At 46.3% G+C, this 13,161-nt stretch overlaps 1 protein-coding gene across 1 annotated transcript in view; it reads right to left on the bottom strand.

Annotated features, from left to right (window-relative positions):
- Nucleotides 1–12,666, bottom strand: part of MGRN1 (mahogunin ring finger 1) — a gene marked incomplete at its 3' end in the record, with an annotated part of 34,642 nt that extends 21,976 nt beyond the window's left edge. The window contains exons 1-3 of the mRNA XM_010177822.2: nucleotides 12,575–12,666; nucleotides 3,886–4,003; nucleotides 215–281 (exon numbers count right to left, since the gene is read on the bottom strand). Coding sequence (XP_010176124.2) covers nucleotides 215–281; nucleotides 3,886–4,003; nucleotides 12,575–12,666 — 277 coding nt within the window. The remainder of the gene's footprint in view (nucleotides 1–214; nucleotides 282–3,885; nucleotides 4,004–12,574) is intronic.
- Between the last annotated feature and the right edge of the window lie 495 nt (nucleotides 12,667–13,161).

Genomic DNA, 13,161 nt, shown 5'->3' with positions numbered 1-13,161 from the left:
AAGCATGTTTTTAGGTAAGAACCTGAGGTTAGCTGGGCCTTTTTAATACAGGGAAGTTCTTAAGGTGAACTCCTGAAATATTTTCAGTCTGGAAAGGCTCCCCAAGCCTTTGCTATGAGTAAAGTGTTTTCATCATTGCAGAAGGAGGCCTGTCCTGAAGGAGTCACATAACCTCAAAGAGAAGACCACCAAGGGAGCACATCACCATGCTTACCATCCCCTTCATCCACCACCGCTCGGATGACCACAGGGAACACGCCACGATCCAAGTCAAAGTTCAGCTGAGGGAAAGAAACGAGGTGAGGTTAGACAATTCACACCAGGCTTGCCTGAAGAGAACACTTGAGATAGCATTAACATCAGAGGAATGAAGGCACCTTCTGATGGGTTCCCAGTCCCTGATCTCAAAAGGACATGACAGAGCAGGAGGATTTAAAATTCAGATACCAACTTTCAAAGGCAGTCAGTCAGAATAATGACAACATAGATATATTGACATGGTACTGAACACCAACCGTGGCTAGCAAAGGAAAGGATCTCTGTTGGGATTGTATATGTTACTTAATTCTCACTAATTCATATAACCTGAAAAATTCTTAAGTGATTTGTAGTAGGACAAGTTTCTCAAAATATAACTAGTGCCATAGTTTTTCTTATGGATGGTAGGAGGTACGAGTTATAGCACAGCAGCACACGTGCTCCCTACACCACAAATTAACACCCTGACTCTTGTATGAAGGTCTTGAAGATGTAGAGAAAAATCTGTAAACCTTCAAGCTCACACAACACTTTAAGTAAACACCAGATTGATTTCCATCTCTTGGCATGTAAGGAAACTCAGGTCCTTGACTTTCTAATGGGCAAGAGTGAAAGTTTAAGATCTCACTTGAGTGCAAGGAAAATAGACTCAATTTCTTCCTTTGCCCTGCACTTTATTAAAGCACTTCAAAAGCTCCATGTCATCTTACACACACACAAAAAATGCAAACTTACAAACACTGTCCTATGCCAGGAATGGAAGTGGATCAGAGACCGGATTTCTGGTGTTTTTGTTAATCACTGACTCGGGTTTTTTTGCCTGATCTCTTGCCAAGAGAGAAAAAGATGCCGTTTCACCATGGTGCTCCAGGTAGCCTGTTTTCAGTTTTCCAGTGAAAATTGAGACTAAATTTGAAGACACAAAGAGCAGCAGCATCATTCAGGTGATGCTTTGGGGCTTCCCTCACTTTCCCACAGCCCCAACATCATTTGCAGTGTGATTTTCTCCAGCCAGTCCCTCAAAAGATAAACTGTCAGGATAGTCATTGGCATTGGCACAGATGACAACCCAAACCACCCCGACTGGAGGGAAGGTGACCCTCACCCTGAGCCTTAACATAGTTGAAAATGGTTCCTCCTCAAATGAATTACAAACTAAATGTTCATCCTGAAATGAATTATAACCATAGGCTGGGAGACAATAAACCCAGCCAGTCACCAGCCAAGGGTGCCATAGCCCATTAGCCACATGGCTGTTTTCTAGAAGCAATTCTGAGCTGCATAACAAAGCTTTGCACACACACACATCCGTTCAAATGCACATACCTGATCCCAAACAGAAAGCACGTGCTTGGAAGACCTTATGATTTGCCCTAGCTAGTCTTCAAACCTGAGGGATATTGATTTTCATCCTCTATATGATGGTTTTACATTCTATTTGTCCTTTAAACTACCAGAATCTATTCTCTTTCCACAACAACAGAGTAACAGAGCAAACACAAAAATCTCATTTAACCTCTCGGTATTTGTTATTTCACATTCATTTTTAGGGACCTGAAAAAAAAACCTGTCTCAACACAAGCCATACACGATAACATGCAAGCAAACCAGTATATTATGATGACAAAGTAAACTTTGATAAAGCTTTCCACATAACAACCCAACATAACAATATTTTCTCTTTTGCTGGCCAGCCAAGAACTAGATCATACACGAGTATTACACTGAGCAAAAATCTGAGGTAAATTTGGGGGTTTTTGGACAATAACAAAGCAGGAAAGCGATGTGAAACATGCAATTGCACACAGCTCAGTGACAACACTCTGCCAGCTATCTCAGATAAAAGTGCTGCATTTCAGCGGCCAGTTAAGAGGATTCAGCCACATGCATTTTACTGGACTTGAGAGGACAAGGACCGATAAGTACACAGAGCTGAAATGGGGGAAGAAACTCTTCCAAATCACAGTGCTTGTTCCACGTTTTCTTCACAACCAGAGCTCCCAGTAAAAAAGAGGAGACAAAAGATGAGCAGAATCAAGCAAAAGGAGCTAGAAGCTTACTTCTCCATAGCATCTCTCCCTTTAAGCTGTCAAAGGGACATGACTTTAGTACTTGAGTTAAGACCTTGCTGGCAGGAACAAAAGTGAAAATGAAGCTTCTCAATTCTTTAAGAAGAAAAGGATCTGAGCTCCTACTTTCCAGCTCTCTCAGACAACAGAAGGGATTGAAAAGCAGCTCTTCCAGGCTTTTGTAGGCTGAACTTGTGAAATCATATATTGGCAGAGAAGCCAAGACATCAGGAGACCATACTCTGCAGGCTCTTGGTAACCGCCACGGCATTTGTTAAGGCACGGGACTGATTATAGTTATAACTGTAACTTCAAGACAATAGCTATTCAGTCTTTTCAAAATACATGAAAGATTACTTTTTTTCCTTCTCTTTTGTTTTCTTTTTTGGGGGGGGAGGTGGTGTTTGTTTGTGGGGTTTTTTTTGTTGTTGTTTTTTAAAACATGTAGAGTTATCTACCAGGGTTCACATACGCGATACTTTTCTACAGGCTTGGGTCAGGAAATGAACACTGTATCAGTGTTGGCCTGGGAGAGGAGTCCACAGGAACAGATATATTAGCAGTAGCTAAATAAAATAGCATTTCTGATGCAGACTGACTCCTCTGCATCAGAAATCTTTTATGCACAGAGCAGGGGAAAGACCAAGGCCTCCCTGCCCTGCATCACATGCAGAGGAAGCCCTTGGGCCAAAGCTCAGAGGCTCAAGAACAGAGAGTTACTGCCTGGGTTCAAATTTCACAAAGATACCAAAATTAAGAGGACTCCAGAGATCTTGCTATGTAGTAAAAGCCACAGAGCTTAATTAAAACCAAGCCCTCGTCTGTTTGCAGTTATGGGTTAAACTAAAATGGGGAAGGCATTCCCTTATTCAGCATTAATGCACCAGTGTGAATCTGCCCCAGAAGGGAGAGTATCCCCCCACACCACCGTACTGCTACAGTGAATAATGCAGCATGTGGACCTTAAACAGAACAGGACTCTTCTAGAACAGTGATCTCCAAACTATTTTGACTATTTATCCTACTCTCAATATCTGTATATTTATTATTTATAAGATATATGCATGTACTACTGAAGTTCTTCTGGGAACCCAATGAATTGCCTTGCATGCACCCTACTTCGGAGATCCCTGTTCTAGAGGACCAGCCAAAAAAGACAAAATCAAAAAAATACCAAAACAGAGAGATCAAGACAGACATTTGTTCTCACAAGCTCTTTGGCTGGCAAAGAGAGGAAAGCTGAGGAGTGGCAGGTTCCTCCAGGAAGAGCTCCAGTGCCAATCTCTGCAGTCTCCCTCCTACACCAGATGTTGGGATGCCAGCTGATCAGTGATATCAAAAGTTGCTTCTTTGAGTTTCTTCCCTGTTTGCCTGATCTACCTGCCAAGTTCCCACATACCTGCTCCTCCCAGGGCCCTTTTTGTCTCATATGCACAAAACATGCCACGGCAGCTGGGAGAAGGTGTCTTCCAGCCATAACTTCATGGCACTAAATGGAGTCCAGTGCTTCTGGGTCAATAGGGTTGTGGAAAGAAGGGGATACTGAGAAGAGACTTACCTCATCATCCTTCCAGTCTGAGAAATCAATCTTGAAGGAAGGCAGGGAGAATTGCTGGCTTACCCCTCTCTTGTAATGAACCGTCTCCGACTGCAGAGAGGGGTTCTTTGTGCTGTACCTGAAGAAAAGGAGGGAAAAAGAAAACTTGCTGTACCAAATGATTGTTCTCTGCTAGGCTCTCATTCATTCCCGCCCGTCCGCCTTTCAGGAATCACAAGTGGCAGCTCTAAGAGGCAGAGCTGGCAGGGCTGGCAGCCATTCCGTGGGGATACAAAAAGGGAAGGGAAGGGAAAGGTCAAAGCAAGAACGTGAGCACAGGGAAGGGAAAGCAGCGCAGACAGGCAAGGTCTGATTGGATCCATACTGACCTGCCTGGAAACACAGGGTGTCAGAGGAGTACAGTGGGGTGCAGCAGCCTGGCAAAGGCTAGCTCACTAAATCCAGGGCCTAGGCAACGCTGGTTTTTTCAGCCCAGCACACAGTCATATTTTCTGCAGGAAACCCAGGAAGAACGAGCAATGATCTAAGAGCAGCAACACACAACCCAGCACGGTGCTGAAAGCTCTCCCACGCCTCCACGGGACAGCTCTGCAGTGAGAAATGCTGCTTGGATGACCATCATCCTGGTAAACAAGAGTCGTTCCCATTTACTCCTCTATTCCTCATGTGCTTCCCCAGAGGTGTTGCAGGGCTACCAACACTCCAGAGAGACACCAACCAGTCCTCCACACCGGTCACTGAGAGAAAAGTCACAATTCTTCACTGCCTCATGGCCCAGCACTGAAACACCAGCACTGCCAGGCTGGGAGGAACATCTCTGGAATGGGACCAGAGCTACCACCCATCATCTTCTGCACCCAGAGCCCACCCAGCACTGTCTGCCCCAGGAGAGATGTTTCATTGTCCACTGGCCGTCACTATGGATGGGGTGATTCACAGTGGCCTTCAGTGGAAAAGCAGGATCAAGAAGTTTCCACCCTTTCTGGAGGGTGGTTTCTGAGCTGGATGTGCCCAGCCTCTCACTAAGTCAACTGAGGCAGAGAACTGCAAAGCAGGGTGGGAACATCTGAAGCTGGTTTTACCACCAAAGCCTTTGTTGCTGAGCTACCAACCGTGTGTTCAGAGCATATGGACAAACCAAAGAGAAAGATCCCTGGCCCAAGAGGCTTACACTGCAGAAACAACCACCTCCCCCAGCACAGTGACGCGGCAAGTTCAGTTCCAGCTCTACAAGGAAAGACTTCAACAGTCGATCTCAACAATGGGATGTTATCTCTTCTGCACATTGACCACCGCTGCCTAAACTGAGCTTCCCATGGTGAGACTGTGAGAAGACTGGCCTCCAGCCACTGCATACTCAACAGCTACAAGCTCCAAGCCTTGCTGACTCTTCAGACTCGATTGCCACTGTTCTTGAACGACCAGACAACCCAGGGACAAGTGTCACGTTAGCACCAGGAACTCTAGGCTGAGTTTATCTTTAATTCAACTTGGGATATCACCCAGGATTCCCCAACAACTAGCTCCTCAGATTTTGCTGATTCCATTTCTCAAAGAATAATATGGGCAGTACTACTGCCAGCCCTGCAAAGGAGACAAGGCCAGAGGAGATAGAGGCATTTGATGTGGCCAATTCAGCAGAGAGCCCTGTGAAGCAGAGTACTTAACATAGTGTACACAGAGGCAAAGACAAGAGAATCCTTGCTTGAAAAACAGGATTCTCTACTTTTGAGCATATTCAGTTGTTCTGAAACACAGATGCAGTTTACAAATCACCAGGTACACGAGCAAATGTTGGAAAGCTCCAAGTTCCTTTGGCCTAACTACACTTTGTGGAGGAGCACAGCACAGCAGAAGGGGATGGCAATACAAAGATCCACATCTGAGGTAATGCCTTCTGGTTTCTGTAAGGAAGCAGCAAGAGGGCTGGGCAGCTCACTTCCAGAGGGTGTTGAAGCACAAACTGTAGGAAAAGCCCAAGGTGCAGAGTCAACCAAGAACTGCAGAACTGAGCATCACACCAGAGATGTGAAGACTGGGCTGGAGGATGGCAGACGTGATTAAGAGACAACGTGCCCGAAGCTAAAACTCAGCTTTAAGTGATGCTGTGGAAACTTTACACTCAAAGATCTACAGCTCAGGCAGCCACCTGCTGCCAGAGTGCAAGAGCCCACAAAGGCAGGAGGCTGCCCCCCAGGGCTCAGACCAGCCAGCTCTGTAACACGCAGCCTTGAAGCACAACCATGAGGATGCATTTTGCAGCTGAACGTATAAGAACCTGGGTACCAGAATATGATGAATATTTTTTAATTCCTCTCAAACCAAGGAGGAAAAACCAGGCTCCCCACTGGCATGAACTGTTGCCTTTCTCTGGAAAGCTAGTGTATTTCCTGCACCCTCTGAGGATCCAAAGGGTTTATCAAGTGTCACAAGATGCACGGTAAATTCTGCAACGCTGTGAGGAAGGCCAGGTTCACCGCGTGCACTCCTCTCTTCCTGCCAAGGCAGTTGCACTGTGTTATTTATGACAACACCTCACCCTCAAAGACCGTTCTGTACTGTGCTGAAATTGTGCTGCTTTACTCGAAGGTCTCACTCCATCCTTCGCATTTCAAGCATGGTGTGGGACAGATCAGAATGACAGGTCTTTTCTGTGTGAATTACAGAGCAAGCAATTGAGTGAAGTTTTATTTACTGAGTTGTCAAGCACAATGAATAGAGCAAGCCTGTATCTAGCTCCTTTTGTGGTGCTCTCAAAGCTTCCCAGCTCTGCAGAGGCACAATTCTCCCTCTACAGCTGGGAAAGCAGAGGATGGAAGAGTGACTTATCTAAGGTGACAGCAAGTCAGGAACTGATTGGAAAGAAAGTGCAGAGGAGAGAGTGGAGGTCAGAGACTGCCTGGATGACATGCACCACAGCAGTGCTGGGAAAGGGGTGTAAACATGCTGATGGTGAGTGACAGGAAAACCAGAGGACCTGCACTTACAGCACCAGAAGCCCAAACCAGTCTACAACAGGAAAACAAGGAGTGCTGTTCCAAGGAGGATAGGGTAGAACAATACTCGTGTAGACTTGCTGCTCTCATTGCCCCTAAAAAAATAAATAAACCAGGTACACAGATTTTCTGAGCTGAATAGTACAGCAAAAATATCAAGGAGGCTTCCCCAGGTCAGCCAAGCAAGCTTTATGCCTCAGATCGTGCAACTGCCTAGCCCTCATTGCCAAAACTCATGTCAGACTTGGATCTGAACACTCAGACAACACTGGAGACCTCCAGTCAGCAGCCAGTCCCGAAGCTGCTGAGCACCAGCAGGCCAAGAGCTTGGTGAATTCCCAGGAAGCGCTGGTGACCCCAGATCATCACAGAGGTCGATCATCTGTGATGCACAGGATCCACCACACAAGTACCCACTCCTCGTGCTGCATGGGAGGACAACTTGGCAAGCTGGTACAAAGCAAGTGTCCTGCATATTAGTGTCTAAGTGGTCTCTACCCATTCCCAGTCCTTTTGGTCGGCATCTGCTGTATTCAGAAGTCTTCTCTTCCCTGCCTATGCTGCGGTGGGCTTAGAGCAAACAATAGCAGAGAAGCTCTGTAGAGCTGTGGAGATGTGTTACAGGAAAAGAGAGCAGGTATTAGAATAAAGGATACCAGAGAAGCAATGTGCTGCCTCTCCCTGCATAAAGGCTGCTGTTTCACCAGTGGGAGCCTTTTGGGAGCCTCTGGCTAAGCAGAGTTAAACTTCTGCTGCTACACGTTCACTGGAGATGCAACAAGAATGTGTCGGGTGATTCCACCTCTTGCTGATCCCTGGGGAAGTTCTCATCAGTGTGCCAGTCCCAGCTCGTGCAGATCTCTTCAGTGCTGTGTTCCTCATGCTCAGCTCCCCCTGGCACTGGGGCTGCCTCAGTCACAGCCAATTCCTGTTCCCACAAGCACACTGAGACCGCTGACCGAGAAGCGCTAAGCAAGGATCCAAGCTAGCTTGCCTCAGAGTTATGCAGAGCACTGTCCAGACCCCATTCCTCAGAGAAAAGCAAGATGCACACGTAGCAATGTTGCCCCAAGGTGCTGTTTTTGACCAGTAACAGCTGAGAGACAGCCTGCACTTTGAGAAACCTGGGGACAAAAATAAGAGTCCTCTTTCTTTAGTCACAGCTACACACGTTGCATGGATATTTGCAGTGAACCAAGGACAAGGCAGAGTTACACAAGAGCTTTAGAGGGTACTCAGGAACCAACTCTTCCACTGCTGCAGGCTGTGACTGCCTGGCAGGCTCCATGTCCTCTTACAGGTGATGAGGAGGGGGCCAGTCATGTTCTGCTGGTGTTCAAAGGGGCCAGGAGTTGATGTGGAGCACACATGGTTGCCTCCCTCTCTCTCCCCCACCTGCACACTGCCCTTTCATTTTGGGCCAGGATCTCACAGATCAGCTCTCAGGGAAGGGGGAAGTTAAATAAATGTCTCAATGTGATTTTTACTGATAAAAGAAAAACTACTAAACTAGAAGGCGGCCACAGCCCTAGGTCTCAGTCAGAGTTAGGCAAGATCCAGCCTAGAGAGGCTCCCACACAGAGTATTGAGGTTAACCTGGTGCTAAGTCCCTGCCAGTCTTCTCCTCCCAGGACTGAGTTTCCACTCCAGGCCAGGAGAAAACAAACACCTTACCAGGCAGCTGAAACCCTGCCACCCACATCCCACTCCAGCACCTGCAGAGTTCTGCCTTCAGCTGCTGAGCTTACTGCTGAGAGCACCGCGCTCACGACTCCAACCAGGCTTCAAAGCTGGCGGCTTACACAACAGCTACACAGCGAGGCACAAAGGCCAGAGATCTTATTAAAGACAGAGAGTTTGTCTGCTCAGTGAAATCTATAGAATTTAGCTCTCCAGCCTGTGAACTCTGCACACTACAGCGTTCCCTTGGGGACTGGTGTCTGCACGGATCAAAGCAGCCTTCGGCCATAAAGGCTTGTGCCTCGCCAAAAACAGCGCTTGCCTCCGATTCCTTCACGCAGAAGAAATCTTTCTGCACAAAGAATTCATATTAATCACCACAGTCCACAGCCAAAAGCAGCAAGAGCACCTTTTCAAAGGCCCTGAATAGACAGAGGCTATTAAATACCCAAAGGAATATCTGAGTGCCTCTGTCTCTCCTGTGCCAGCTTCAGTGAGAACAGCCATGCGCCGAGCTCCCCGTTTCAGTCGGATTTCATTTTGTCAACCAACTATTCAAACTTCCACATGCAGACAGAATACATAATCGTGTCAGTGTCACGTCCACCTCAGCTTCAAAGACTGCGGTAGGATGTGTGGGATGAATGTCACAGACATTGCAAAACAAACAAGGAAATGAGATTTTAAAAAAACAAAACCAAAACAAAACCAACCAGATCCAGTGCAGCCATTTGTGCATCAGCAACACAAACAGCACAGCCCTGAAAAAGGGCAAGGACTGCAGAGCTGGACTGACCTATTTTCATTGTGTTTTCACTTTATGAGAAAACAGAGCTTGCCAACATTACTAGGATACGGAAGAGAACCTTTTCTGTCCAGAGAAGAAGATCTTTATCATAACAATGGGCTGCAAAATTCAAACCTCTCACGTCATATTTGTCATTAGCTCCTGATCTGCCTGGATTGCTCATGTCTTTAGAGCTGGCTGCTTTAAGTGCTTCCAGCTACAGGGCTGGTTTGACTCCTACCCCTGAGGAAACAACCGCTGCTGTCATGTTTTAACTGCACAATCTTTCCTGCTAGTCAGCAGGACACCTACAGCTGGAAAAGTCCCGGGGGGCCCTCCCAGGAACAGACTAATGGTGTGCACACCAAGGTTTTTGCCAGAGAAGGAAAGGATGTGTTTGTAGAGCACACACAAAAAAAGAATATGAACATCTCTGAAGCCTGCTCCAAAAAACATACCTGTCTCCTAAACCAAAGACATCTAAGGGTACTAACACAAGGCAGGCTTCTCTGCCATCTGAATAGAGATCCATCTCTCTCGGTGAACCACGGACAGGGTGGATTAAAAAAACTCATATTAAAAAAATAAAATACTCTTTTAAGTTGACAGTTGTGTTAACTTTCAGAAACTCTGATGAAAGTTAACTGTGAATTCTTCAACTCTTGTCTAGGAGCTGCTGAGGAGCACTGCCAGCCCTGCAGTGGAAATGCAGTGCTGAGTACCCCCTCTTTCATCTGGGGGGAAATGACACGCTCATGGGCAATCACCAGTGAGCAGTCAGTGTGAAACTCACACATCTGCATGTCTGTGTCTCCTGTATGCCAAGGCAGAGGTTCTCATGCCATTGAGACAGGGCCCACCCTGGTCACCCTTCACCTTTTGGCTGAGATGGCTGAACCCTTCCTTGCTGCACGTGACGATCAACTCTACCGCAGGCACAGAGCTGGCTCTGCCCGGCTGGTCTAAAATCCCAGTTAGCACCATGGAACCTGACAGCAAATTTCTCTTGGTTTGTAGGATGTTTTTGAAGCTGACAGGTACTGCTGTGCCTCAGTGACTCTGTGCAATACAAGACTTGTCCTCACAGGTGAGCAGTCAAGCTGTTATGATCATTTCCACAACCAGGGTATTCCCAACTGCTTTCTACCCAGCTGCTGGGAAACTAAAGCCAAAGGAAAGGACAAACTGAGAAATATCACTCTCTCCAAACCAGCCAGATCACAGATCAACTGCCCAAGAGCACACCCAGCACTAACCACAGATGAGAGCAGACCCTCAGGGAAGACACTGTGCCAAGGATCACTCGGGGCACTGCCACAGGAAACAGAAGCACAGTGGTACAGTTTGCCAATTTCCAAAACCACAGCAAATGGACACAACCAGAAAAATAAATAAAACTGAGGATATTGGGGGTCTTGAGCTGTTCAGAGGCAGGTGACCACTAATTCCATGCCATTAAAGAGACTCTGGACATAGGCAGATCTGGTCTCTGTTACCCTTGGGGCAATGCACCAGCTGGTCCTGTGAGAACTCAAGAGTTTACTCTGAAGAGTCTTTAAGTTCACCACAAAGTAACTGGGCAAAAGAGATTCAGAAGTGAGAGCAGCAATCCCCTCTAGATTTAAACTAATTCCCATTTCATCCAAGAGGCTTCTACAGACATCTGCACTAGCACCAGAAAGTGCTGGGTACCTTCCCCTGGGCACGGGGCCGCAGAGGCGAAGACACCTCCACAATCACCAACAGCCACACATTCACCTTCTCCAGACTTTACTGGTCAGCTGTGGTCCCACAGTGGTTATGACACAGCTCCCCCTGAAACCCAAGAGTTCAGCAGCTCAGGACAAGGGGCAGGCAGCAGTTGGGAGCTACGTGTTCCTGAGATCTTGGCTAGGAAACGGTATAGCTGTGCATATATCTCCCAGCATGATTACCTGGGAAAGTCTGCTCAATGCTCCTTGGAGACAGGTCAGGACAGGCAGCGCATACTGATAAAGCCACCAGCTTTTAACCAGAGCCCACAGAACTCCAGGAGGAAGCTTTCTGGCTGGCAGAGAGAAAGGCTTCCCTTTGGTCATGGAGACCAGCTAATCCCAAAGGCAGACCCGCGACACACAGGGCGTCAGGACTCTCAGACGAGCAGAGGCTCTACAACAAGCAATGCCTCTGCTCAGGGCGAGCCACCTTCCCTTCCCTCCTTTCACCCCAAAATGTACAAACATGACAATGTTTGCAGGAGTTTCACATGAGCAGGAGCGCTGATACCATCAGGATGAGTGGCTGTTTCAGCAGAGAAGCCAGAATAACTTGTTTAGCACTTCTAAGGAGCCATGCTGCAGGCTGAGGGACTAGGAGAAAATTTCTGCTTTTGACAAGAATCCAGAAAGTTTCTCCCATTTTAGGATTTAGCATCAATTTAGGAGAGTGGAAAAAAAAAGTGTTTTGTTTTAAAGAGCATCTTTCTCCCCCATCAAGTGCTGGACACAGCAGAAAGTTTTGAATTTATCCACAGTGCAGCTTTGGCACATGCTTGTTCCTTGAATGTAGCTGTTAACACCAAAAGAAATTGAGAAGAAGGAAAAAACTACCAGGCCAGGCAGGGGGAAGCAGCATTCCTATTAGTGCACTAAAAATGCACTCACTCCACTCAGAGCTCGAAGAATGCAAGCCCAGATTTTTCTTATTTTTTTTTTTTCCACTAGAATTTGAAAAGAATAAATCAAAGTAATTATAGCACTGCCCTTTCAGAACTGCTTTGCAAAGCTGAAATTAGAGCTTCAAAAGGTTTTTACTAGCAGCCAGCAAATCCAGAGAAGCAGAGATGCCTACTTTGGGCAGCTGCACTAGCCCCAAGACGTGCCTCATAAGCCACTTCCACATGGAAAAATAGCCTGGGTTGAATTAAAGCAGCTTATAAAGTCTATATTTGTATCTGACTTCCCTCAGCCCTTATTACCTACACATCTGCATGAAATCAGGATCATGCCTTCCAAAAGGTTCCCTGGCTTCTGCTGCAGCCCCTCACACTTATCTCACATGTATTGTCCGAGAACTCCAGCGCAGAGACAGATAGTTCATCACTCCTCTAACTTTGGGGAAATTAAACGATGGTTTATGAAATCAGAGGCCAGCAGTGGAAGCAAGAGTGCTTTGACTTTTGATGTGAAGGTTTAGTGCACTTGGGACTGCTGCCACCCTAGCAGGGCAGCACAGTATCATCAGCTACACTTCGTTAGCGAGGTAATGACTGCTGACTACTGATCCTGGTTTCATGCAGAGGCAGGTCGGGTTCATGAACAAAGGCTTCTCCTCCGCCATCCGAATAGAGATCCATCTCTCTCAGTGAACCATGGACAGGGTGGATTAAAAAACTCTTATTAAAAAAAAATAAAATTATTTCAAGTTGACAGTTGTGTTAACTTTCAGAAACTCTACCCAGGAATTGTTCAAGTTAAATTTAAAAAGCAATTAGGTAGCTCATGTTTGCTGCATAAGCTTTAAAGAACAGACAACAGCACTGGTGACAGTCACTGGCTTAGTGCACGGCACTAAATTTCAGTAAAACGTGTTCTTAAGTGAACCAGAAACTGTGTTTTCCTCTTCCAATCAACCAACAGAGTTCTGAGAGGAGAGCTACTAGTTTCAGAAAACTGAAAACACACTCTGTCCAGAAACAGTTAGTTATAGTCGGTACCTATAGTACTCCATTAAACAATTATTATTCAAGGCACAACTTGACAAGACACTCTCTTAAGAGTCCAACATAGAGCAGTTTATATATATTTATAAATTTTATAAATTTATATATTTATA

This window comes from Antrostomus carolinensis, unplaced genomic scaffold (assembly GCF_000700745.2).
Source record: "Antrostomus carolinensis isolate BGI_N321 unplaced genomic scaffold, ASM70074v2 scaffold17411, whole genome shotgun sequence".
Taxonomy (NCBI): Eukaryota; Metazoa; Chordata; class Aves; order Caprimulgiformes; family Caprimulgidae; genus Antrostomus; species Antrostomus carolinensis.
The sequence above is the reverse complement of the archived record's forward strand: the minus strand, read 5'-3'. Positions and strand labels throughout refer to the sequence as shown.